Below are 27,465 nucleotides of genomic sequence, written 5' to 3'. Positions count from 1 at the left end.
TTGAAAATTGAATTGAATATTTTAGAGTAGATCATGTCTATAAAAATAACTACTATAACTATTTCTTAATCGGGTAAACCTCAAAAAAAAAAAAAAACTCATAACATCAGTTTTTCATGGACTGGTATTTTATTTACAAAAACATCAAGCATATAAATGAAAAACGTGGCTCATTATCGTGTGACGTACAAACACTGGGCTCTTCTACACGACATCAGAGAGGAAGGAATGAAGGATGGAGGTCAGCGCAGGGCTAGAACTTGAACTCTTTGTATTTCTTGGCTCCAGAGCGTGTGTCCTGCGGCTGCGCCTTGCGCTTCTTTTGCTGCAAAGACACAGAAGAAAAATAGGAAACCATTTACAAAGATGATACAGCAAACACCTTCGTTTATCAGAGACACAAACCGGCTTTACTAGAAAATATCTATTTATTGCTTTTAGTGCAGGAATTAATATGGTGATAAGAATTATTTTTCTATTTTATGATAGCATCCTTCGCAAAGCATTAAAAAAAAGGTAGGTAATTTTTACCTTAAATCAAAAATGTGAAAATTTGGTGTGAAGACAAGAAATCCTATTTAGAAATATAGAATATAGTGATTTTCATGGCAATGAAGCACATTGAGTCTCAGTGTGATGAGAAAAAAATAAAAATAAAATATATTTACAAATGTATATATTTAAAAAACATTTTTTTTTTAATGTTTATATAATCAATTGTGCATATATACTTAAAAGAAATATGCATAATATACATATGTAATATGTATGTGTAAATATAAATGTAATATAAAAATATGTAGCCTATTAATTATACAAAAAGTATAAAAGCAGAATTATTCATTTAATTGGCTGATTTTGTGTCTTCATTTAGCAGATACATTTGTTCAAAGCATCTAACAAATGAGGAAAATCATAAGAATGGTCAAATAAATATATATATTTTTAAAGCTGGATAGATTATCATTTAATAATTTAATGAGAATCATGAACGAAGACAATAAGGATTTTGAACTAAGCTCTCAAGATCAGACAATAATGGAAATGAAGATAAGTTCAAACTAAAGCACGGTATATCAGTTCCTGTTTGTCTGATTTGGGTTGATGACGGACTGAGCGCATGCATCTGATCTCACCTTCTGTTTGGCGGCGTGCTCCGCCACCATGTCGCTGAAGTCCTCCTTCTCCACCTGCTGCTCTCTGACGTGCTCCTCGTACTTCTGCGTCATGGCCATGGGGTCGAGCTCCAGCTCCTCCGGCGCCAGAGCCACCTCCACCCCCTGAGAGTCTCCGCCCAGCACCGAGACTCCTCCCTTTCGGCTGGTCACCGTCTGCACCACAGAGGAACACACGACAGTATTCAGAGGACACTTCCTCCACCCAGACGCTGCTCGTTTATCTCTCGCTGGTATTATAAACGAGTGCCGTATGGATGGAGTGATTTGCATGTGAGAGATCTGATGGAGATGTGAAGTCAGCGCTCCTGCAAAGGTTATCTGTCGTCTAGATACTGAAATCAAGCAGAAGAGAGAACTCTGGGATACGAGGCGGATGCTGTCTGGCTGCGAGGTGAAATCATTTCTATAAAACACACAACTCTGCAACAGTTCATCTCATGCTTATTAATGCATCAGGCTTTGTTTTCGCAAATATTAATTGGAAGATGATGCATAGCAGGCCTGGATCTTGAATCATGATGCAATTAACTCCAAATTAAATTTTTTTTGGCTATAATCTACCATCAGATAAAAAAAAGGCCCATTTAAATGATATCAAATGTAAATGCATTAATATTGTACGTGAATCAGCATTTATTTACTGTTTAATTATACATATAATGAAGACTTGCTAACAGGTTACGTGAAATAATGAATATGCAATATTGCATATATTTATGAAAATGCTCCTTTAGAGTTATGTTTTTCTAATCGACTAATAGGTTCCTCACACATTGGCTTTTCTGAGGAAAACAATATTTATTAATGTCTTAACCTTCTGATGTTCACTCTTGTTTATTCATGTAATAACTAGTAAAGATGAAGAGATGATCTGTTTACGTGCCACATTAGAAAAATTTAAAAGCTCAGACTTTGTTTCGAATCAGAAGTAGCAAAGCTTACTGGGATTGTTGGATGACAGGTGCTAAAAATGGGATTTGAAACCGCTGGGAACTGATATTGGTTACACAAGTGCATTGTTGGGTGTTAAAATGACTGTGTACCGTAGACATGTCGTAGATGTGTGTGGACGCCATCATAGCGGCCCCGACCGGCCCCGTCCTCCTCTCCGGCAGCACTGTGAACAGCTGAGGCGTCTCGTTTCTGAAACACACACAGACACGAGAGACATGAGCATGACAGCTCACCAGACAACACCTGCAGAGCTCAAACCTCACACTTCAATAAAGCCTGATGTATCAGAAAAATGCATGCAAATGTTCAAATTCTGTCCAAACATTGATTTGATACGATCTGATGATTTTAAGTGTGTTTCTCACACAGACAGACACTCACCCGTCCATGGCCTCCTCGATCTTCTTCTTCCTCAGCTCGATGAGCTCTGGGGTCTCCATCCCGGCAGGAACGGAGGAGAAGCCGCCCGGCGTGATCAAGCCGCTGTCAAACAACGAGAGAGAGCAGACATCTGTGAGTCCTCGTGTCTCAAACACACACACACACACACACGAGCCAATCAGAGACGAGCAGCACCTGTCTGCAGGCGTGAAGAAGCCCGTCTCATCCGGTTTCTCCTCGTCGCTCTCCTCCTCCTCCTCCTCTTCCTCAGACGACTCTTCATCAGACGCCTCCAGCTCGCCCCACGGGGTTCGATCCACTTCCTCGTCCTCTGCTTTGGCCTGTGAACATGATCACACAGACTCAGATCTCCTCACAATCACTGACTCAGAACATCAGTTCAAGCAATGAGGCACGTGTTCAGGATGTGATTGGGCGGTCTGCTCACATGGAAGTCTATGGCGTTGGTGCCGAACACGTCTCCGTACAGCGGTCTGCCCGTCTCGTCCACCGGGGGTTTACCCCATCCGCCCGCATGATACCCAAACGAACATCCCTGAAAGAGACACACACCTCATCAGGAAGAGTTATAAGAGCTCTACACTAATGCTTTTAGGATAAACCATGGGCAAATACTGCAGATGGTGTGTGTTTGAGTGTGTCTGACCTCAGGGATGGGGGCGTTCAGGCCGGGGATCTTCAGGTTTGGGTACGAGGGTGGAGGTCCGTATCTCTGCATGGCGATCAGCCACGGAGGAGGAACTTTGTGAGAGTTCTGCGGAGACACACACACACACAATCACAGAAGTGTGTACTTCCACAGCTGGTGTTGTGTAAAGCAGCGCAGGATGAACACTCACGGGTCCGGTGGGCATCCCGAGAGCCACTCGCAGCTCAGCGGACAGATCGCCCGGCTTCTTCTCCTTCAGACGCGTCTCGAACTCTTTACCCTGACACATGAGCACCGGAGCAGAGTTAGTGACGCTCCAGGAGTGTCCTCATCACTCACATCAGTAACAAACGCACCTCGTAGTACAGGTCCCCGTGGATGGTGAGCTTGGGCTTGATCTGCCACTTGAAGAAGGCGTCGTGCAGCTTCTGGTAGTCGATGTCGATCTTCCCCATCTTGGGCCGAACTTTCTCTCTCATCTTGGTCTTCATGGTTTTGGCATCTTCCTGCAGGAACACAGAGACGCCAGTGAAGCTGACAGCAGAGCGTTTAAATGAAGCGGTGCACACTGTTGTTTGATGCCCTTGCTCAGGAACAGAGCGTGTGAGATGTGTGTGAGTGTGCGTGTACCTTCTCCTGCAGGGCTTCTCTCATCTCCTGGATGCCGGTTCTCCTGATGAACTCGGGCAGCTCAAACGGGGGCTTCTCTATGCCTCTCTTGCCCTGCAGGTACTTCCTCTTGAAGCACCAGTGACGGGGCACAGGTACCGTGTTCCTGGTGGCCTTCAGGTGAACCAGCAGCTTGGGCTCCTGCGCCGTCACGTCGTGCATCTCCACCACGTCTGGACGCGCCACGAGCTGAGGAACACATCAAGAAACACTGAAGATAGCACTGGATCCACTCTGAAGTGAACTGAGCATGCTATTTTAATGCTAAGTCTAAATGATGAAGACGGCTTAGTGCTATGCACTTCATATTGAAGGATTAGATCAGCCAAAATTAACTGATAATGTATTTTAACATTTGGAGAAATGTAGCATTGCATGACTCGCTCAGCAACGGATGCTTTGCAGTGGATGGGTGCCGTCAGAACCAGGTTACTTTCTTTAACTGATGGAGTGATGTGGATTATTTTATCAGCAGTTTGGACTCTCAGTCTGACGGCACCCATTCACTACAGAGCATCTGTTGCTGAGCAAGTCATGCAATGAAAAAAAAAAAAAAAACTATCTTTTATGACTAGAGCAAATTTTGATTCAACTATTCCTTCAAGCTCATTTACAGTTAAAACATCTAAATCTAAATGTATTGATCTCAGAAGTGGTTTTAGGAGTAATTTTGATCAAACGAAGAGAAATTAGTTTCATTGGTTACCTGTTTGAGCTCTGCCACCGTCAGCCGGTTCATCCTCCTGAGCTTCTTTTTGGACAACTTGGGCAAGTCCTTTTTGGTGTCCTGTCAAACAGGAAGTGGACGGCGTTAGACAGGAATACCGTCAGGAAACCACCGCTGTGGAAGTGGCCTTCAACTCACCTCGTCGCTGTCGTCACTGTCCTTCTTCTCCAGCTCGAAGCCCTTCTTCTTAAACGAAAGGATTTCTGGCTTCTCGGGCTTCTCCGGCTCCTTTTCCTTCTCCTTTTTCACGTCATCTGTCAGCTGTGATAGAAATCCATTGAGCGCACCATCCATCAAAACACGAGAGTTATGTTCAGTCTTTAAAATGTCAAACTGTGATGGATGAGTGTGAAGCAAGCAGCAGATCAAACTCCAAACAAGCGGCACACTCTTGCATCAAACACAAAGTTTTGCGTTTTAGTTTCAACAAAACAGTTTCTGGAAGCTCCTCATCTCAAAGCATCAACGAACGTAGCATTTTCTGACCTTGAAGGCCTCAAAGATCCTCTTGAAGATGATGTAGTTCGGGTCGTAGACCGCAGGCTCCTCCGTCACGTACTCGATCTCCACCTCGGGCTCCTTGTCATTGCTCTCCTCTTTCTTCTTCTCCTCCTCCTCCTGCTGCCTCTTCTTTTTGTTCTTCTTCTTCCTGTTCCTGCGCTTGCGATTTTTCTAGAAGAAAACCAGGAGAAACTCAGTAAGAGATCAACAAGAGCCTCGCCAACACTGCTCACAGATGTGCGGACACCTACATCTTTTTTAGAAAGACCGCTCTCATCGTCCTCGTCCGAGTATCCGCGGGTGGAGGAATTATTCAGATCCGTGTCAGCGCTCTCCTGGTCATCATAGACCTCTGTGGATAAAACCAGCAAACGCAAACACTCACTCTCAGTGCAAAAGACAATTCATGTTTGGATTCAGCAAATAAAGCAGCTAAATTACACACCTTTTCTAGAAAGCTCACATTTTAAATAAAGAGTGCAAGTGCATGATAGACACATGCATTAGTCATTAAAAAGAATCCACAAGCTAAACTGTAAAAAAAGAAAAAACCTCAAGCAGCGGTAATTTATGATTTGATTCATTGCACGCCTTTGAAAACTAAACTGAGTGTTTCTCCTCTGATGATCAGACTTGCTGTCCTCGAGTGCTCTCGTCTCATAAATACGATCATTAGCAGTATTAAGGTGGCCTGTGGATTGTCAGTGACCTGTGGGGGCGACGCTGAGCTGCTCCTGCCTCATTTCCTTCAGCTGCAGGATCTTCTCCAGAGCCTGAGGGATCTTGGGTCCGATGCCCACTTCCTCACCCTGCCACGACTGCACAAACAAACAGATCAAGATGAGTGAAGAGACTGGGTTTGTGTGTCAGACCGATCATGTGCCGAGGCGCTCAGGGTCTCACACCTCTCTGGCGTCTTCTCCTGGAGGGGGCGGGACCTTCTGTCGTTGATTGGCAGATTGGGGCAGGAGAGAAACTCCTGGAGGGGCGGGGCCACCGGGAGTCCCAACTACAGCAGGACACAGATCACGTTTTAAGTTAAAATCACTCTTATCAGCAATGATTTGAAGGCTGCAGTCATCTCAGTCCAGTCTGGTTCACAAAAGCCAAGACACATAAGGTGAATTGGGTCCAATAAAAAAAAATAATAGTAATTAAACACTCCCTGTGTTGATGGAACACATTGCAATCTTTCTGGTTTCAAGTTTTCTGAATGTTATGTTTGAATATACAAATGAGGCATTATGTAAGTAAATATGCACTTGCATACATTTCCAGAAAATACATCTGAACATTCATTTTGAGAAAACAACCTTTAAAAAGTGCTAAAATATACAGTGCACTAAAATAAACACTTACATGTGTATTGTGAATGTTTTCTTTCCACTAGACTGAAATGGCATGTAAAGAAAAGCCAAATATATCGTAAATCTCAAAATTAACCAGTGCAAGTAAAAAATGCATTTTCCTGTGGTGTCTTGCCCATTATATATTATCAGTGAAGTAAAAGGGCATCCAATCAGCATATCATCACATTAGGTTAAAGGTGCTGTATGTGAGATTTTGACTCTAATAAAGCATAAAAATACCATTGTATGTTTGCAGATATTTAAGAAACATGCTAAGTTAACATACTTGTTTATCTGAAAACAAGTATGTGCTACAGTCAGTTATTCTCCTGTGAAATGTGTGTCCAGGGCTGGAAGGTCTGTCTGTTTTGGTTTGTGAAACCCTCCCACTGCCAGTTTATCTAATTGTATATCCGCACCCCGGATTGCCAGTTGGTGGAAAGCACAGCATATTTGATTTATTTCATTATCAAGTGCGCTTGTTCCTGTTTGTGTCATCAATCTGGCAACATGTGTGTGTCAAGTCTGAGGAGGATGATCCAGGTGAAAAAAACCCTCTCCAATATTTTGAATTTGGACTGTAATACCTAGTTCAACCACTCGGTGTCAATCCTACATACAGCAGCTTTAACATAAATTCCGAGCATCCTGGTGAATCAGTGTTTGGCAGTGTTTCTGCAGTATGAAGGCGGAGGGGCGCTGACCTCTGAGAGGCGGGATGGGGGGCAGGAGGTTGGGTCGTGGTCCCAGTTCAGGTCCTCTGGTGCCTGGTGGAGCCCCCTGCTGGATTTTAGCAAGTTCCTGCTGCCTCTCGTGTTCCAGAAGCACAGCAGCCTGAGACAGAGACAAACACTCACTTTATTTGTACAAACTTAACACACGCACAATCTACGTCACAAAATACACATCAAAACATTTAGACAATATAAAAGATTGTGATCCATATGATTTTTTTCTGTCTTTTATGCTCAATATTTATTTGAAATAAAATACAGTAAAAACTGCAATATTCCGAAGTATTTTCCGATGTGAATGTGTTTTAAAGTGTAATTTATTTCTGTGATGCACAGCTGTATTTTCAGCTTCATTACTCCAGTCTTCAGAGCTGAAACACATTGTAATAATACTGTAACATGGCTTAAATGTCACTTTTGATCAATTGAATGCATTAACGTTCATAATAAATGTTCCTGTAGCTCAATTGGTAGAGCATTGTGCTATCAAGCGCAAGGTTGTGGGTTCGATTCCCCGGGAACACATGATAGGTAATAATTGATAGCCTGAATGCACTGTAAGTCGCTTTGGATAAAAGCGTCTGCTAAATGCATACATTTAATTTAATCATAAATCCCAAAGGTTTGAACAGTAGTGCATAAATAATTCACATTCAAACAGCGGAGATTGCCTGAGCCAAATCCTTCTGAATTCAGCAACACAGTTGAATATGGCAATAAGGGTAAGTCTTTCTCACCCGTTTCTGCTGCTCCAGGAGTTCATGCTCCTTCATCTGCTCACCCATCACCCGTGAATCACCCTGAACACACACACACACACACACACACACACACACAGCTGTGACCCAAGTGAAACTCCTAACTGTGGTACACCATTTAACCTGTTTAGCATTGCATCTTAATTCAATTAAGTTTGTGTTTATTGATGATGAACGAGATGCAATCGTGCATATCTCTGATCAGTAACGCTCAGAACGTATTGCACAAATTAAAAGGACTGTGTCTGATAGAAGTGCCTGAGCTACAGAAGTGGAGTCGCTGGTAAAGTCACGCACCTGAGGTTTAATTGTAATGTTTCACACACAGAGCTGTGTCTCTCACCTGCGTGGCTCTGTCGTCGTGCTGCATCATGTGGATGGGTGGAGGACCCCCCATCATGTTCATGGCCTGCATCATGTTCATGCCCGGCGGCAGGGGCATGGAGGGCATCGGGGGCATGGGCGGCAGACCTGGCATCTGACACACACACACACACACACAGAGATACTGGTCTTTACAAACACAACTAATCTAAACCAAGCCAGAGAGAGAATGAATAAAACATGGCAGTACCGTAGCAGTCATGATCTTGTCGTCTCCTCCTGGCATGTTCGGTTTAGTTAAGATCATCCCAGACTGCAGAAGAGATCAATGTACAGCTCAGACAAAGAAATGCATCGCATGAGCAGATCTGCAGTTAAAGCGTGCGTAAGTTACCTGTGCGTAAGATTTCAGTCGCTCTATGAGCTCCTCTCTGGGACCTGAACAACAGAAAACACACACAGATGTGTGACTCTGGAGAACAAAACCATAGCAGCTCAGGTTTATGTGTAGTAATAGACAACAATACACTGTATGGGTCAAAACTTCTGATGTTTCCTTTTAGGCCAAAAATCTTTAGGATATTACGTAAAGATCATGTTTGTTTTTGTATCACATATGATAAACAACATTTGACTGAATTAAACATGGTTTTAAATGAGCAATATGTGTGGTGTAGATAAGAGTTTTCAGTGTTATAACACACACACACACAATCACTCACTCACTCACTCAATCAATCTCTCTCACACACACACACACACACACACACACACACACACACACACACACACACACACGAGCGACTTCACTTACGCTTAACTTGTGCTATTCACAGTCTTACGTGTTTTATTCAAACGAATAAATGTAAACACAGTTTCCCATAAGACGTGTTTACGTGCGGACACACTTTAACGTGAGGTTTTGTGCAGTGAAGACCTGAGCAGCAGACAGGGACATAACAGGCTAAGCGGCTAACGCTAGCTCGCGAGACACACAAACAGAGCTCGTGTTAACACGCGTTCATCTCACCCATGTTAGGAGCTCCGAGCTCGGCCAGCTTGGCCTGCAGCTCGCCGTGGGTCCATGTGTTAATATCGGGATTTGAATCAGCGCCCGGCGGCCCATCGCTAGCCATGATGAAGCTCTTCGGAACAAACGCGTTCAGCCGCAAGGGATCACGGGAACGCCACGCACTTCCGCAACGGGCTTGACGTCACGCAGTTTGCTCGTCTTCTTCTTCTTCTTCTAGGATTTTATTTTTATTATATATTTGAGAAAGAACTTGAAAAATAATTCTGCTCAATTAAGTTGTCTGAGAACAAAAGAGCCTTAAAACATTATCTATGTGTAACTCTTTTCCTTTTTTCAGTGTCATGTAATTCTCATAATTTGTTAATGTTTAATTTAACTTATATTATTCCCCCTGTTGTATTCCTATACATATATATTCTGTTGTTATCTTTTATTGCTTGTGTATTGTTTTAAGCATTAATAAAAAATAAATAAAATAAAAAAAAAGAACAACAACAAAAAATCTTCTTCTAGGATTTTACGGCGGTTGGCAGACCAGTTTAAAAGGTGCATTCCCGCCACCTACTGAAATGGAGTGTGAAGCGCATAATGAAAGGAAGTTTGCTCGGACGCGTAGATTTTATTTAAAGTTTTAGTAACTTTCTTGTGCAATTCATTTATATTAGTTTTTCATATGAATATATGTTTTTTTTTCATATTTATATATTTTATATAATTATATTTGTTTTATTATTATCAGTTTTAGCTTTAGTTTGGTGCATTAAGGTAAACTGAATTAAAGAGTTTCCTTGGCAACTTGCTTAAATAATTATATTAAATAGGCTATCTAATTTTTTATATATCATAATATATTTCAGTTAACGTGTAACCATAAAACGTGCAGTTGTTTTAAGATATTTCACGATAAATATTTGGCTTCTATACATGGTTTTATTATGCGATGCGTCTGCCGTGTTCTGCCTGCGAAAAACTTTTACATAGTTAAATCTAATATAATTATCTAATCTAATCTAATCTAAAAATCTAATATATATATATATATATATATAAATATAATATGATAATATGAAAAATTGCACATGTGTTTCTTATTTTAGGTTGTCCGGTTTGCTTAGCGTTTTCGTTTTGTTGCGTCGCGTCGAACGCGTAACGTCGCTCTTTGATTGGTCCGCTGGATGCTGCACGCGTCCATCCCCAGCTCTGGGACGCGTCGCGTTTATCACGCATCGCTCAGACGTGCCCCGGATCCGCTGGGCGTTTGTGCTGCTGGCGGGTTAAAATCAGCAGCATTAACTACACGAACTCCAGATGTGCAGAGGATCGAAGAATAGCGCAAACCTCTGGAGTCAATAATCTGTGCTCATACTCGGAAGTGTGCTACAAATCAAGACGCGAGGTAAGACGCTTCGGACTTTTCTGCATCCGTGCGAACGAGACTTTGTTTCACTTTTGTACTTTCCCTCCTGTCTTGTTTACAACGGATATGTTTCACGTAAAGGTTGTATTATAGAATAAACTGTTCATCAGGCAAAAGTCTTAACATCTTTTAACGTTTAAAACATCAAAAGGCGCGTGCACTCCATTTCCTTGTTTTACAGTTTCTGCCTTTACACTGACCATTATTAGCTCTCATAGTGTTGCCATGCATGCATTGCTGTTATAAACTAGTAAATCATTCAGGAACATGTTTAGTGCGCGCGAATGTAATCAGTTTCGATTCTTTCTTTACATCTAGATTGAATTCACATCGACTTCTCCAAAACACAAGAATAGTTTGAGGCTGAATGCATGCATGCATGGCTATTAAAAGCATTTTAAACTCACACACACACACACACACACACACACACACACACACACATGGTCAGCTGTTGTGGTCAGGGTGGGTGTGTATTTTTTATTGAATAACACAGGAAGAGATGAAAACAAGTGGTGTTTCACCATATAACTCTATTATTTCTTATCTAAAATCCACACCCAGGCCACTTTGGTAACACCAAGGAAACACTTGCAGTTACTCCCAAATATAACAAACATCTATAGTTATTATTTTTTTTAAATACCAAATTTATATCATGAAAATTTGATATTTTAAAAACTCATTTTTATTTACTCATTTATACATTTTTAGCTACTTTTTATTATTTATTTGTACATTGTGTTTCCACTGACCCCCAGTTTGAAAACCCCTGGACCCTTTGGTTTCCTTTTGGCTCTTGTATCTAAATCTGCTTTGCATTAAAATCTGATCACACCTGGATGTAACCTGAGACCGCGCTCACACAGAAGTGTCATTCTGCCACTGTTGACATGTGATGGTATCACAGCGCAGACTGAAGCAGCGTGTCTACCGATGTAAGCAGCACTGTTTACGCACGGTAGAGTGGACATGTGCCATGGCTTGGAAAGAGGGTCACTGTATGTGTGTAACAGAGAGAAGAGCAGAGGATGTCGAGGGTGTTGTCTGTGAATTCTCTGAGTCACAGTCAGCTACGCCCAGAAATATGAGAAAATCACACCTGTAGGCTACATAGAGCTGACCTCTCGAAACAATCTCTGCTTACACACTTTACCAAAGAGCACAGAGTGAGTAGTGCGAACTGGAATGCTTTTTATTTTAAAGAATGCAAGTTAGTTGTTTATTGTTGCATACCTTTGATCAATGTTTAATTTAAGTGCATAAGTTAATTTCAGCACCATTAATTGCACCAAGCGGAATTGCTCAATTATTTTTGACTAATACATATGCACAAGTGCTATTCTAGTCAACACACATTGTATAATATAATGTAGCTGGCGTTCTGGTATCGGTCTTGTGGAACGTGTTTTCCCTCAAGTGTTTTCTCAGTGTGTGAACATCTTGAGTCTCTCTCTGATTGGTCGACAGCATCTGTTCAAACACGGAGGTTTCATGACGTGTCTTCACTTGTCATCGAGGAAACTGATCTTCTCAGCCCTCCAGAGACTAATTCAATATGTAATTTGGGTATTTTTGTGAGCTTCTGTCTAATAAAGTCAGAAACTGATGATAACAACACAGTCATAAGGGTCCATTTTTTCTGAAACTGAGATTTATAAAACATCTGAAATACAAAATTCAATACTAATCAAAAATTAAGTTTTTATATATTTACGGTAGCAAATGTACAACATTTACACAAAAAGAGAAAGAAACATACTATTTTCTTGTCTGAAAATCATTATTTTATTAATTTTATAAAAAAATATTTTCCCTCCTCAAATTCTCATTATTGTAGTGCCACACACACACACATAGAGAGAGCACAGACAGACAGACAGAGAATGTATTTCATGTGCATTACTGTAACTATTCCTGTAGTTTATGAGTGCTGTGTGAATCTCAGCGCTCGTTTACAGCGCTGGATGTTTTCTGGCAGATGGCTGGAGGTTTGCCAGCAGCGTCTGACATCCATTCTTATCCTGAGATGAGCAGAAGACCTTCAGAAAGAGCTGGTGTGCACGAAACAAGCCACCTACCAAACACAAACTCATTTGAAAATCACTGCTGGAGACCCGGAGCAACATTTCAAAGTGCCTCCTCCCGTCTTCAAGCTCAGATGCATTGATGTTTAGTCACTGTTGAAGCCCTGAACGCTGTCTTCGTCCAGCTGGCACCCATCCACACATGCGTCTGCAGTTTAACACAGTCCTGGCAGCGCGTCTCACGCACCACACCCTTCCACTGCTCCACTTTCTCCCTCTCTCTCTGAAGGACACTCAAGTCACGCTGTTCACAACCAGTTCCCATGAAACTGATGAGTAAATGATACGAGCCCACAGCATTACAGTCAAACTAATGACAGGTAGTTTAGGATTAAAGGAAGTTTTACAGAGACATATGAGCACAGATGTGTGTGGTTTAACACAGAGATGGTGTGAATCAGAGCTCGGTTCCTCGGGTTCACTGCAGTGTGAGAATGAATGAAGGAGGGAGAAGCATTAGACCGGTTTAACAAGCTCAAAGAGCTGAAGGGACGTGCTTATTCACTCTATATAGTGCATACTTGCAAGATGAAGTGGAGTTTGTTTCTTCATCAGGTTTGCTCAGCAGTGGATGCTCTGCAGTGAATGGGTGCCGTCAGAATGAGAGTCCAAACAGCTGATAAAAACATCACAATAATCCAAACCGATCAAATCCATCAGTTGATGTCTTGTGAAGTGCAAGACAGGAACAAATCCATCATTTCGATGTTTTTAGGTTGTGTCAGCAGATCTCGGGCTTTGTTGGAAATGAATGTGAGTTTATTCTGCTTTCAGAGACATGTCAGGCGTCTCGTATATAAGCTCGGTGTAGTCGAAGTGTCCTGTGGGAAACTTTCTTAGGGTGAAATTGTGCAAATAAAACTCCGTTTGAATCGTTCTAAACCTGTGGGACTGTCCTTCTTCTCCTGAACACAAAAGAGGATATTTTGAAGAATGTTAGTAACCAAACATTAGCAATTGACTGCTATTGTATTTTTTCACCATATTATGACCGTCAGTGGCTAATGAGTAAATGACAGAATTTCAACTATTCCCTATGGACTCATTTCTTCATAAAAGGGTTAAGTCCTGACTTTCAAGGTTGGGAACATGTCACATAAAAAATGATGCCCAAAAAGAACTGATACTGAACATGTTATAATTGCATATGTTTGCTGTGGTATTTAGTTTGTGTACATGTTGTGCCCTGTCAAAATTTGACTCATCAAATACATAAAGCATCAAATACTAAACTAAACATAGCCTTTCCTCTTTATAGTGTTGATTAGTGCCAATGTTCTTCTTGTCCCAGATGCAAAAGCAGTGTAAAGTAATGTGAAGTTGTTTATATGACAAGGTTATTTTATAATAACAGAACTGTTCTTCTCTAATCCAGGACTTCTGAAGCAGATCCTTCTCAGCTGCTGACTGAATAAAGGACATCCAGCATCATCCTCCCTCTGATTCAGAAGGAACATATTCATTCTACTCCTGGTTTCCTCTGTTGTGATTGGCTCGTCTCTTCCCCTCCCTCCGTTCTCATTGGCTGTCTGCCAGTCCCAGTGAAGCGGGTGAAAGCATGGAGCCCATCTACGCCACAGGGATGGCTGCGAAGCTGCGGAGTCAGTGGGACCGGGACGCAGGTTTGGGGCAGAACCACAACGCTGTGAAGTTCCTGGGCCAGGATTACGACTCACTGAGGGCCCAGTGCCAACGCACCAGGACCCTGTTTGAGGACCACCTGTTCCCAGCCAGCACTTCTTCACTGGGATTCAATGAGTTGGGTCCACGCTCCTCCAAGACGCAAGGTGTGCGGTGGATGAGACCCACGGTGAGCTGGTCAATTAGCAAGTTTGCTTGCTGTTCCTCTTGTCCTCTTCCATTTGCTGTATTTCATTGGAACAGTCACCCAAAAGTGAAAATGTACGCACCCTCTGGTCATTTAAGATGTAGGTGAGTTTGTTTCTTCATCAGATTTGGAGAAATGTAGCTTTAAGTCACTTTCTCAGCATTGGATCCTCTGGAGTGAATGGGTGCCGTCAGAAATCTGCCGGCACCCATTCACTGCAGAGCATCCAATGCTGAGCAAGTGATGCCATGCTACATTTCTCCAAATCTCTTCTGATGAACAAACAGCATCAGGACATCCGAGATGTAGACGAGTTTGCATGAATTGTAATTTTTGGGTGAGGTATATCTATACTAACGCTTCACCTCGGTCCTCACATGTGTTCACACATTGCCTAGTTTAACCTTTCGCTCTGCTTCTTGCGCTCTCTGAACACATTTGTGAGCACTTCTGCGTGTGTCAGGTCACCTCTACTCTCAACGTCCCGCAGGATTTCAGGGCTTCTACTGATTACATTAATGCATGGCTTTATATAACCAGGTCTCTCGTGCTTGTTGCTATGGGATGCTTAAGAACCGAAATGATTTGTCAGGAAAAATTGCTATTCATTATACATTCATCCATCCTGGCTTTATAAACTAGACATGCCTTTGAATCTGAATGAGGTATTCAGTGTCTTCACACTCGTCACTGACAAACATGATGCAGGTGTTGACAGCAGACCACTATATATATATATATATGTGTGTGTGTGTGTGTGTGTGTGTGTTTGAGTGAGAGGCACAGTGCCGTGCATCATCCTTCTGAAAATGCTAATCTAATTTAGCGTCACGCGTGTGTTTGCAGGAGATCTGTACGCGTCCCCAGTTCATCGTGGATGGAGCGACTCGTACCGACATCTGTCAGGGAGCTCTGGGTGAGTCTGTCTGAGCATCATCAGGGGAGGACTTTACCTCAAACAACCCTGATTTTACCTCACTACAACCTCAACCACCAGATTTCAGCATCATGTCTCCAGTCTTCATTGTCACATGGTCTTCAGAAATCAGTGTAATATGCTAATTTGCTGCTAAAAAAAAAACATTTCTGATTATTATCAATGCTGAAAACATTCATATTTTTGTGAAAACTGTGATAAAAATTTTTCCAGGCTTGTTTTATTAAAGTTCAAAATAGTTTCTCTAGTGCCACTTTTGATTAATTTAATGCATTCTTTAATATCTTAAAAAAAATACTTTTGAAATGTAAAGTGTTGTAAAATAAATTTCATAGTCAATATTTATTGTAAGAATGTTTTTTTTTTTTTTTTTTTTTTTTTTTTTACAGAGTATACACATTCATGCATGCATGCTCAATATTATAAATAAGTGCATCTAAATAAACAAATTGAAATAAAATGAAAGCTATGAAACATGTAGAAACTGGAGAGTACATCTGGAGTATTTCAAGACTCATGAAGTAACGTACAGTGATGTTTAAACACAGCGCTTCGTTCATAATTAAAGCTCTCACCCTGCAGTCATTAAATAAAGAGCTGATGTCTCACAGCGGAGCTGCTAATGCATTATGATGACATCATAAAAGGGAACAGTGTTTAAACATGTAAAACCGTGAGGAAGCACCGTGATTGGTCAGGATGTGTGTGGCGGCCCAGAGACTGCTGGTGTGCGTTTAAAAGCTTTAGTTAACATTGAAACCAAATGACTGACTGTTCCTCTTTTGTATCAGGTTTGTTTGGGTCTGGCAGCTATTTTAGATTATTTACACATTCTCTGTGATGTCATGCGTCAGATCATCTTCCAACAGCAGATGTTCAGTTTGGGGCAATAAACTGTCTTGTTAAATTAATGCCAGAGACTGTGGCATGGAGATTTAAAATGAATAAGTGTTTAATACACTTTAATTCACTAAATACAATTTGTTGGTGGACTCATAGATAGTTAGACATAATTTATTACACATTCATACAGCACAAAGAGTTAATGTAGGTTGAATTTTAAACTAAACAATATTTACATACTATCCTAGCTCATTTTAAATAAATTTGATTAATTAATTAAATCTTTTCGATTTTACAGTTGTTGTCATTGACAGGTTCTTATAAATTGACCTCAGATATCTTGAATATGTTTTGTATCACATCTCTTGCCTTCACTAAATCTCACCGTTCATTATCTGTGGTTTGTTTTCCTCAGGTGACTGTTGGTTGCTTGCGGCCATCGCATCTCTGACTCTAAACGATGACCTCCTGCACCGCGTGGTGCCACACGGCCAGGGCTTTGACGGCGGATACGCAGGAATATTTCACTTTCAGGTACGTCAATGTGACAAACGCTAGAACATAAGTGGTTTTTAAAAGTGTTTTTTAAAGGGTTGTTTTAAAGAACCATTTTTGGTTCCCCAAAGAAGCTTTTAGTGAACAGTAAAAAAAAAAAAGAAAAAAAAAAAAAATTTTCTAAAAAAAGCTTTCTGTGAACGTTTAAAAAAAGAACCATTTTTGCTTCCCCAAAGAAGCTTTTCGTGACCAATTCAAAAAGAACCATTTTTGGTTCCCCAAAGTAGCTTTCAGTGAACAGTTCCAAAAATAAAAAAATTTTGGTTCCCCCAAGAAGCTTTCAGTGGACGGTTCCAAAAAGAATCAGTTTTGGTTCCCCAAAGAAATTTTCCTTGAACGGCTCCAAAAAGAACCATTTTTGGTTCCCCAAAGTAGCTTTCAGTGACCAGTTCCAAAAAGAACCATTTTAGTTTCCCCAAAGTAGCTTTCAGTGACCAGTTCCAAAAAGAGCAATTTTGGATCCCCAAATTAGCTTTCAGTGAACAGTTGCAAAAATAAAAATGTTTGGTTCCCCAAATAAGCTTTTCTTGAACGGCTCCAAAAAGAACCATTTTTGGTTCCCTGAAGAAGCTTTCAGTGAACGGTTCCAAAAAGAACCATTTTTGGTTCCCCAAAGAAGTTTTCAGTGAACGGTTCCAAAAAGAACCATTTTTGGTTCCCCAAAGAAGTTTTCAGTGAACGGTTCCAAAAAGAACCATTTTTGGTTCCCCAAAGAAATTTTCAGTGAACGGTTCCAAAAAGAACCATTTTTGGTTCCCCAAAGTAACTTTCCTTGAACGGCTCCAAAAAGAACCATTTTTGGTTCCCCAAAAAAGTTTTCAGTGACCAGTTCCAAAAAGAACCATTTCTGGTTCCCCAAAGTAGCAGTGGTGGACAAAGTACACAAATCAAGTACTTGAGTAAAAGTACTGATATGTATAGAGTTAAATATTTCTCCAGTAAAAGAGTACTCCTTTTTCAATTTTACTCAAGTGAAAGTACAAAAATACTCAATTTTTTATATACTTAAGTAAAAAAGTACTGTAAGATAGATGTTTGCAATTTTATATAGGCTTCTTAATTTAATTTTATATTAGCACATATTTTTTATAATCCTACTGCTCAAAATACCTGGGATGTTTTCCAAAATAACCACTATATGGAGTCAAGATATATTTTTGTTGTTGATATGGACTACGCTGATGAGAGTAATATTCACTGTGAAGCGTACACTGTGATGTACCTGAGAGAAAACAGAGATGACCATCTGATCTTCACCAGTAAGAACAAAGTGTTTTAAAGTTTGTTGTTTTACAGAACATCACAGTTATGACATGATAATAAGGCCTGAGGTTAGGAAGAACATTTTAAGGAAAATATAATTGTATTTTCATAATGATTTTTTCCTTCTCAAATCTTGTCTGTGGTGTAAAAACACCCCTGGCCAAACAGGGTGCATCTCTTCCCCTCTTTGATAATTACTGTAGTTACCATGTTCTGAACATCACATCCTTTCTTTTCTACCCAGATGTAATATATATATAGGTTGTTGAATAAAAATATTTGGACATTATTTATAAAAATTACCTCAAGTTAGCACCAGCTTGTTAGCTAGACAGTTAGCATCAGCTAACAATATTTACTTATTTTCAGTACGGTTATGAATAAACATTCATGTCTGTCTACTCATCTAGTTAATCCAAACAATATAACGTTACTGTTGATAAACAATATATAAACAGAAGTCACATAGGACATGGATAGCATTTTAATAAAACTGTTAATATTACGGCAGCGGGGAATTTGAACATGCACGAGTTATTTTATTTAATCGGTGTTAGTTTAATGGTTAATTTTATTTTTATTTTTTACCTAAAACACAGAGACGCTGATTGATGTGTCTGCATCGTCTGCACTCGAGCATTTCAGTGGGATTAAACAGATCCCTCTTTACAACGGATTTAGTTCCCAAACAACTGACAATTTTGACCTAAATATGATTTTCAGTTACAATAATTAATCCTAAATTTCGACATTAATAACTTACTTTTAGCAACATCAGACGCACGCGCGCTCACCAGATCTCCCGGTTCTTACTTCTGGAGACTCGCACTAAACGGTTCATTTGAATCAGTGAGTGGTCGACTCCAGAACAGCTGCAATCGGATCATTCTAATTCGTAAACGAATCGTTTGGTGCGATTTGCGATCGGATTTAAAAGTTTATTTTGAAAAGATTCAGTTCGTTCATGATGAATCAGACACCGCTTCTGCGTGTCGGAGCACGTGATATATTATAGGGAGTAACGATATGTTTTATGAAATGTAGTGAAGTTAAAAGTACGATTTTATGCTTTGGAATGTAGTGAAGTAAAAGTAAAAGTTACTCAAAATAAAACTACTCCAGTAAAGCACAGATACTTGAAAAATGTACTTAAGTACAGTAACGAAGTAAAGCTACTCCGTTACTGTCCACCACTGCAAAGTAGCTTTCCGTGACCAGTTCCAAAAAGAACCATTTTTGGTTCCCCAAATAAGCTTTCCGTGACCGGTTCCAAAAAGAACCATTTTTGGTCCCAGAAGAAGCTTTCAGTGAACGGTTCCAAAAAGAACCATTTTTGGTTCCCCAAATAAGCTTTCCGTGACCAGTTCCAAAAAGAACCATTTTTGGTCCCAGAAGAAGCTTTCAGTGAACGGTTCCAAAAATAACTGTTTTTGGTTCCCCAAAGAAACTTTCCTTGAACGGCTCCAAAAAGAACCATTTTAGGTTCCCCAAACTGTTCAGCTTTCAGTGAACAGTTTCAAAAAAAGGAATAAGGTTAATAAGCACAGATACTTGAAAAATTTACTTAAGTACAGTAACGAAGGAAAGCTACTCCGTTACTCTCCACCACTGCAAAGTAGCTTTCCGTGACCAGTTCCAAAAAGAACCATTTTTGGTTCCCCGAAGAAGCTTTCAGTGAACGGCTCCAAAAAGAACCATTTTAGGTTCCCCTAACTGTTCAGCTTTCAGTGAACAGCTCCAAAAAGAACCATTTTAGGTTCCCCTAACTGTTCAGCTTTCAGTGAACAGCTCCAAAAAGAACCATTTTAGGTTCCCCTAACTGTTCAGCTTTCAGTGAACGGTTCCAAAAAAAGGAATAAGGTTAATATGCAGTTGTTTCTGTGTGATTTCACAAGAGCTCATGTGTAGCTGTAAACTGTCCTCGACCTTTGCTCTGTAAACACACTAGCATGAGCAGTGGAGGATGAGTATTATAAAATAACGAAGCTCTGCTTGGAAACAGTGTAAGACAGTCTGATCAATCTGCTCCTCGTGTGGGATATTGTAGTGAATTATTGTGCTGATGTGTGTGTTTCTGACTCAGTGAGGTGAGGGGGAGGGCAGGGCTGATCACTGCTGTTCAAACAACCTCAATGAAATGGCAGAGAGGATTATGGGTAATGAGGTGACATAGCATGCCAAGAATTCTTTCACAATTTGTACAGGCAGCAAATGACAACACAATATATCTTATTTGAGAAATGCCATTACACTGAATGATTAAAATATTCATGCATCTAAGTATTTCCATATTATATTGAATGAATATCATGCTGCTACTCTGTTACTATCTGAAATAGACACTTAACAATACTTTTTATTTGGTAATACTGTGCAGAATAATAAAAAAGAACGCAATGCAGTCAGAAATGCGCACAAACTGGTTCATCAAACACTCACACACATAGATGCTGTACAAATACACACACATACACAAATTCATGCATGGATGAGCGTGTGAACAAAAACACAGGATCCAGATGTGTTCACTAATGTGTCACACTGCATCTGTGTTTTTGCTGCTAGTTCTGGGACTCATTTAGATTAAATTAGAAGCAGAAATGTCCTGAGTGTGTGTAAAAGCTAATTATGAGAGAGAGAGAGTAAATCACTGAGGGCCACAGGGAGAGTAGAGAAATGCTGCAGTGCATTTTAAACAGTTTACGAGTGAATCATGAATAAAATATATTTTGCGTAAAGACAATTAATGCTTTTATATGACTACTTAGATGTTTAACAATGTGCTTTTATGATAATTATTTGGACAGGCTGTGTGATTGAATATCGTCTCTGTATTATATAAATCAAATATCCTGGGAAGCAGTTCCTCAGAGATGTGCAGCGTGATTGATGATTTCACTGATGTCTCAAATCCACCTTAAACCTTACTTGAATGGCTCTTTACAGAAGTGCACATATAGGACGAGGGTGTGTATGAGGGTGTGTGTGTGTTTGTTATTTATGGTGGATAATGTGAACGGAAATCTGCAAGTACAGGCGATTCCTACTGCACCAATAATTCCTGGAATATAGATTTGTGAATAATGACTGAGGATTCACTAACAGTAATGCTGCAGTCACATCATCTCATCAAAGTCAACATGATTATAAGATGACAAACTGAGAGATTGTGCCCCGTGATCCTCCTCTCAGAAAGTTTGATGATGTGTGTGGAAGCCAGGTTGTTCTGTATTTCTGACAAACCCAGAAAGCTTTTCACCACTAATGCAGCAAAACAAACAGCAGAGGATGTGCTTTATCTGTGTATTTTATCTGTGCATGTGATCGTTTCTGTGCAGCTCCTTCAGAGCGCTGCAGTGATGTTTGCATCACCCTGGATCCCTTAAAAACTGATTTTACAAACTCATCTCTTTCGAATTACTGCAAAATACACAAAAATGCATGAGTATGACACAGGTATTACAAGGAGAGGAAGACTTATGAGGACATAAGCCATGTCCCCATTTTTCAAAACACTTTTTTGAGAAAGTAAAAATGCACAAAGTTTCCTGTGAGGGTTAGGGTTAGGTGTAGGGCCATAGAATATACAGTTTGTACAGAATAAAAACCATTACACCTATGGGATGAACACACTTTACACAAAAACAAACGTGTGTGTGTGTGTGTGTGTGTGTGTGCCACCTGCTGGACATACACTCTTACAACAAATATTTCTTCAGTGGCATCACTTTTGCAACCTTTATTTTCTAGAGTGTGTGGTTGGTGGTAAACAGCTTTTATTTGAGGAGTGTATCTGCGTCTCTCTCTCTGTAGTTCTGGCAGTTCGGCGAGTGGCTGGACGTGGTGATAGACGACCGGTTGCCCGTGAAGGACGGGAAGCTGCTGTTCGTTCACTCGGCGGAGGGAGGAGAGTTCTGGAGCGCTCTGCTGGAGAAGGCCTACGCCAAGTATGACCATCCTCCTCTGTACACATGAATCAAACACAGGTTATCTGCACTGCTTCAGTCTGTGGTCTCGTTGGTCAGGCTGAACGGCTGTTACGAGGCTCTGTCGGGCGGCAGCACGTCTGAGGGCTTCGAGGATTTCACAGGAGGAGTCACAGAGATGTACGAGTTAAAGAAAGCTCCCGCGGACCTCTTCAGCATCATCGGCCGAGCCATCGAGAGAGGATCGCTGCTGGGCTGCTCCATAGATGTGAGTCTCGCGGTTACAGGTGGAGGCGTTCGAAGGTGGAGCGGTTTTAACCTTTAGATTATGGAGGATTTGAAGCCTGCAAGCCTGAACTGGGAGGAGCTAGAATGTGTTCAGCAGACAACCAATTACAAGCAGCCTAATTAAATATTCATGAGTGCTTTACAGTCACAGACACTTTAATGGGCTGTATTTAGTTAAAATGTTAAGCATGCTGTTTTTATTTATTTATTTTTGCTTTGTTTTTGCAGAATTACATGGACAAACTGTATGTTGAACCGTAGTTGTTATCATTGCTATATAATATTATTATATATCATTTATCATTTATTCAAATGAAAAAAATATATTTCTAGTTAGCTTTTGTTTTATTTAATTTAGTTTTGGTAATTTTAGTGCTTTAACTTAATTGCCCAGACAACATTTATATTTATATTTGATCTCGGCTTTATTTCAGTTATCAAAAATCATTTATTAGATTTAGTTAACAAAGATAAGGATGATTATTTTGCTCATCATATTAGCTTTCAATCCGTTTGCATTGGTGACTGTGATCAATATCAGTGTCTGACTGCATTATATATCTCTCTTTATCCTCAAGATCACTAGTAAGTTTGACATGGAGGCGGTGACCTTCAAGAAGCTGGTCAAAGGTCACGCATACTCAGTGACCGGAGTGGAAGAGGTGAGCCAGAGACATGCTAAAACACTCATTATACACAGCAGGATCTAGATGCAGCGTCTCTTTCTGTGACTTGATTGTCTTAGTGTGTGTGTGTGTGTTTAATCAATGCACGCTATTCGGAAGAGAAATATAATAGGAGTGTGTTGATCAGGTGGTGTACAGGGGGAACATGACCAAGCTGGTGCGCATCAGGAACCCGTGGGGTGAAGTGGAGTGGACGGGATCCTGGAGCGACGAGTGAGGATCACACCAGTGTGCTGACCCATACTGTGGGGAGGATGTTCTGATCTGATCTGTGTGTGTGTGTGTGTGTGTGCAGCTCTCGGGAATGGGACAATGTGGACCGCTCCGTCCGGGGCCGATTACAGAACCGCAGCGAGGACGGAGAGTTCTGGTGAGTGGATCGTGATCAGAGATGATCAGATGAGGTGTCCTGTAACTGTTGTGACCGTATGACTGGTCCTCTCTCTCTCTCTCTGTGTGTCAGGATGTCGTTCAGTGATTTCCTGCGTGAGTTCAGTCGTCTGGAGATCTGTAACCTGACGGCAGACGCGCTCCAGGCGAGTCAGGTGAAGAAGTGGAGCACGTCGCTGTATCAGGGCGAGTGGAGGAGAGGAAGCACGGCGGGCGGATGCAGGAACTTCCCAGGTACCGCAGCGGACCGGGAACGACGGCTCAGAGGCGGGAAAACACCCAAACCCTCACCTGCCTCTTTTGTTTCTATAAACCACAGCCACGTTCTGGATCAACCCTCAGTTCAAGGTGACCCTAAAACACCCAGATTCTCCCGGCCAATCAGATTGCAGCTTCCTGGTGGCACTGATGCAGAAGGACCGCAGGAAGAAGCGCAGAGAAGGACAGGACATGGAGACCATCGGATTCGCCATTTATGAGGTCAGAGAGCAGATCTGAATTTCCTGTTCATGTGTTTTCGACTCCTTTTCTGATTTGTTGCTTTTTCATCTTTCTTTTCGCAGGTGCCAAGAGAGGTATGATGAGAGCCACCCAGGGCCCTTTAAATCAAGGGCCATTTATTTATACACACATAGGAACTATCTACCTATAAACTGTTCAGGACACCAGATGTCCTGCTCAGATGTTTTAAAGCGGACGTGTGTTTGTGCTCAGTTTGTGGGGAAGTCCGGAGTTCATCTGAAGCGGGATTTCTTCCTGTCTAACGCGTCCAGCGCTCGCTCGGAGCTCTTCATTAACCTGCGGGAGGTGAGCTCACGCTTTCGGCTGCCCGCCGGAGAGTACATCATCGTACCCTCCACGTTCGAGCCGCAGAAAGAGGCCGACTTCGTGCTCAGAGTTTTCTCAGAGAAACCCGCTAACTCTGAGTAAGTCCTGCATGCACTGACTGGATCACACATGAGCTTTCTGAAATGTACAGGATCTTAACAGGACGTCAAGGATACTTTACTATGGATGTATACTCTGTATTATTTCCTCAAAATATATACATATTCTCTGGCTGATATCATCTCTCTGTGTGTCCTTCAGAGAAATGGATGATAAAGTCATAGCTGATATTCCAGAGGAGGTGAGACGATCAGCTCGAGACACGTTTCTATTGTTCAGTGAGAAGATAAGAGCGACTGCACTTTACTAGAAATATATTGTGTTGAAGGGTGTTATTTGACACCACACACTATTGACGTCCTACTACAATAGTTAACATTTATGCATAAATAAATTCAAATGCAAATACAGATTCAAGTGTTTTGTCTTTCTCTTGATGGCTTTAGCAACGTCTGGAGGAGAGTCAGATTGACGCTGGGTTTAAGAGTCTGTTCAGACAGCTGGCCGGAGCGGTGAGAGAGCGATGAACCACTGCTGTACGCACACATGACATATTACAACACATTTATATGTGATCCTGTGTTTTCTAGGACATGGAGATCAGCACGACGGAGCTGCAGACCATCCTGAACAGAATCATCTCCAAACGTGAGATCTTCATGATGTCTACACAGACAGCTCACTTCTAAGAGCTCTTAAGATCACACTTGAAGGAAGAGAAAGTGATTCATTCTGAGAACTCGTCTCTTTTGTGTGTCTTTATGCACAGATAAAGATTTAAAGACGGACGGGTTTGGTAAGGAGTCGTGTCGAAGCATGATCAACCTCATGGACGTATCCTTTCCACACAATCAGCTTTAAAATATATACATCGCTTAATGCGTCTCTGCTAGCAAATACTGCTCACTGGGGGTTTTTGTTTCGTCACCTCTGCTTGTTCACCTCAATCTTTCACTCTTTCTGTCTCTGTACAGTCCAGACTGTATTTCTCTCGCTCTGATTGTCCTTGACATGTTTGCAGACGGACGGCAGCGGGAAGCTGGGACTCACAGAGTTTCACGTGTTGTGGGAAAAGATTAAACGCTACCTGGTGAGATGATGTTAGATTCATGTTTTTCACAGGTGGTCTTCTGCTGGGTTAGCTCAACACATTTACATCTCAACAGCTACTTGAGCCAGACATTACTACTGACTTCACATCAAAACATTAGCCTGTCATAACAATCCTCATTTACATATAGAACTATTCAAAGTGTTGCAGAAAAAGAAGCATGTGTATTTCTGAGAGTTCCGCTCCTTGATTCTGATTGGCTGAGCCACGTTCAAAGCAGTTTTAAATTACTCTTCAAACAGACACCTTTGTTTACTTCTGCGTGTTGCTCGGCAACCGCTTTGTTGGAACTCTTTCTGAGGAACTACTTTGTTTGGTGGAAGAATACGGTTTATATTTATATTATTACACTCAATGGAATAACTAATAAGTACATGGTTTGAAGACGATTGCATGAAGAAATTAAAAACGGTAAGTTTTGACTGCATGAGTTATGACTTGCATATGTTCACAGCAAATCTTCAGAGACCATGACGTGGATAAATCGGGCACGATGAGCTCTTATGAGATGAGGAGAGCTCTGGAAGCGGCAGGTACAGTGTCTCTAAACTCACGCTTGCTCTGTTTTGATTCAGCTCTGTGTCCTGACTCTCTGTTCCTCCCTCGTTCTCCAGGATTTAAGCTGAACAATCATTTATTCCAGCTGATCATCCTGCGGTACACAGAGGAAGATCTGTCTGTGGATTTCGACAACTTTGTCACCTGTTTAGTGCGACTGGAAACCATGTTCAGTGAGTCACAGAATTCAAGAAGCGGAGCAGTTTTTCATAAGTGCCATAACACAAAATTACAAGAACGTGTACAAGCTTTCAGGAAAATCTGACGGACACGTGTGTTTTTTACAGAGACTTTCAAGACGCTGGACACAGACGCCGATGGATTCATATCACTCTCCTTCTTTCAGGTTTCACTTCAGTTGACTTACATCAACATTTCTACACAATGCAAACACACATACACACAATACATGTAGTGTTTAGTTAACCTCAGTGTTTCAGTCAAGCAGTTGCATTCTTTGAATGGTCTTTCTCTCTTGTGTTGCAGTGGATTTCTCTGACCATGTTTGCCTGAGATGGACACATTTTCGCCGTTCGTCTGCTCTCTCTTCTGTAGCCCTGCCCTCTGAAGAGTGCCTTCATTTTTACACTTCTGTAATGCATCTCTATGGGATAAACGGCCTTTATAAACAACCCTGTTTACATAGTCTACATGCAGAACACTGTGCCAAACGCATATCTGAAGCCAAGAGAAAAACATTTACAGTATGTTGTTATCATTTCCGGATCGAGCTGCACGTGTTTCTCCAGAATATCTCTATGCCAAATGAATCATTGCCAGTTTCAATCATTCGTAATTTTTAGCTCTATTTTGTGATCATGAGCTGCATATCTTTCAGTAAATGCCATATTTGATTGTTGTTTGTATAAAGCCCGCTGTATTAGAAATACATGCGCTGATGAACCCAGCTTTACTTGCTAAAGGCGATTTGGGTTGGACTGAATTTCCTGCATGCGGCTGTTTTATGAGACATACTGTGTGAGATGTACTGAAAAACCAAAGGATCTTTTATCATGCCAAAAGGGACATGTTTTTTTAAAATGCCATATGCATTAGTTCTGTTTATTATATGAACAATGCAAAACATCCAGTTAATACAATCTAGACAGGAGCAGCAGAACTGGGAACGGATTGATTCGGATTCTCATTTAACAAGACGGCACTTCGCTTTTAATAGAAAGATGTATTTGAAATGGAGGATATTCTTTTTCCCCAATGCCAAGCAAAATGTCTTACAGGATGTTCTTTTTTTCCACTGCTGATTCATTTATGTCGGTTTTCAATAAACTTTCTTTTAAAGTAATTTTTTTGGGTGTTCAAGATCTTGTCAATGTGGCTTTCACCGTCTTAATTGAGCAAATGTTTGTGATAATGTTGGTTGATTTATCAGCATTGTCGAGAATATTAATA

General features: G+C 41.1%; 2 protein-coding genes across 3 annotated transcripts; one reads left to right on the top strand and one right to left on the bottom strand.

Moving 5' to 3' along the window:
• Nucleotides 1-110: 110 nt before the first annotated feature.
• On the bottom strand, nucleotides 111-9,453 carry LOC127962436 (splicing factor 3B subunit 2). Of its 2 annotated transcripts, XM_052561993.1 has the most exons (22): nucleotides 9,276-9,453; nucleotides 8,640-8,683; nucleotides 8,496-8,558; nucleotides 8,265-8,399; nucleotides 7,901-7,963; nucleotides 7,134-7,263; nucleotides 5,986-6,089; nucleotides 5,790-5,898; nucleotides 5,332-5,432; nucleotides 5,066-5,251; nucleotides 4,718-4,840; nucleotides 4,559-4,639; nucleotides 3,814-4,041; nucleotides 3,540-3,689; nucleotides 3,374-3,463; nucleotides 3,181-3,288; nucleotides 2,962-3,069; nucleotides 2,709-2,854; nucleotides 2,514-2,615; nucleotides 2,222-2,321; nucleotides 1,137-1,331; nucleotides 111-325 (listed from the first exon to the last, which is right to left on the bottom strand). In XM_052561993.1, exons 1-22 carry the CDS (start codon nucleotides 9,379-9,381, stop codon nucleotides 254-256), a joined length of 2,544 nt encoding a protein of 847 aa, XP_052417953.1. In that variant the 5' UTR covers nucleotides 9,382-9,453; the 3' UTR covers nucleotides 111-253. The 2 variants fall into 2 exon arrangements, with proteins under 2 accessions (XP_052417953.1, XP_052417954.1); XM_052561994.1 differs by lacking the exon at nucleotides 7,901-7,963.
• Nucleotides 9,454-10,488: 1,035 nt separating this feature from the next.
• capn1 (calpain 1) lies at nucleotides 10,489-27,358 on the top strand. The gene is made up of 22 exons (XM_052560343.1): nucleotides 10,489-10,674; nucleotides 14,158-14,592; nucleotides 15,457-15,526; nucleotides 16,806-16,924; nucleotides 22,022-22,155; nucleotides 22,234-22,402; nucleotides 23,001-23,084; nucleotides 23,236-23,321; nucleotides 23,404-23,478; nucleotides 23,572-23,732; nucleotides 23,818-23,978; nucleotides 24,062-24,073; nucleotides 24,213-24,424; nucleotides 24,588-24,627; nucleotides 24,833-24,898; nucleotides 24,977-25,034; nucleotides 25,156-25,220; nucleotides 25,408-25,476; nucleotides 25,952-26,030; nucleotides 26,112-26,228; nucleotides 26,343-26,401; nucleotides 26,542-27,358. The coding sequence occupies exons 2-22, from the start codon at nucleotides 14,341-14,343 to the stop codon at nucleotides 26,566-26,568; spliced, it is 2,115 nt and encodes a 704-aa protein (XP_052416303.1). The 5' UTR covers nucleotides 10,489-10,674; nucleotides 14,158-14,340; the 3' UTR covers nucleotides 26,569-27,358.
• The last annotated feature ends 107 nt before the right edge of the window (nucleotides 27,359-27,465 follow it).

The sequence above is a fragment of the Carassius gibelio genome, chromosome B7 (genome assembly GCF_023724105.1).
Source record: "Carassius gibelio isolate Cgi1373 ecotype wild population from Czech Republic chromosome B7, carGib1.2-hapl.c, whole genome shotgun sequence".
NCBI classification, from domain to species: Eukaryota; Metazoa; Chordata; class Actinopteri; order Cypriniformes; family Cyprinidae; genus Carassius; species Carassius gibelio.
The sequence above is the reverse complement of the archived record's forward strand: the minus strand, read 5'-3'. Positions and strand labels throughout refer to the sequence as shown.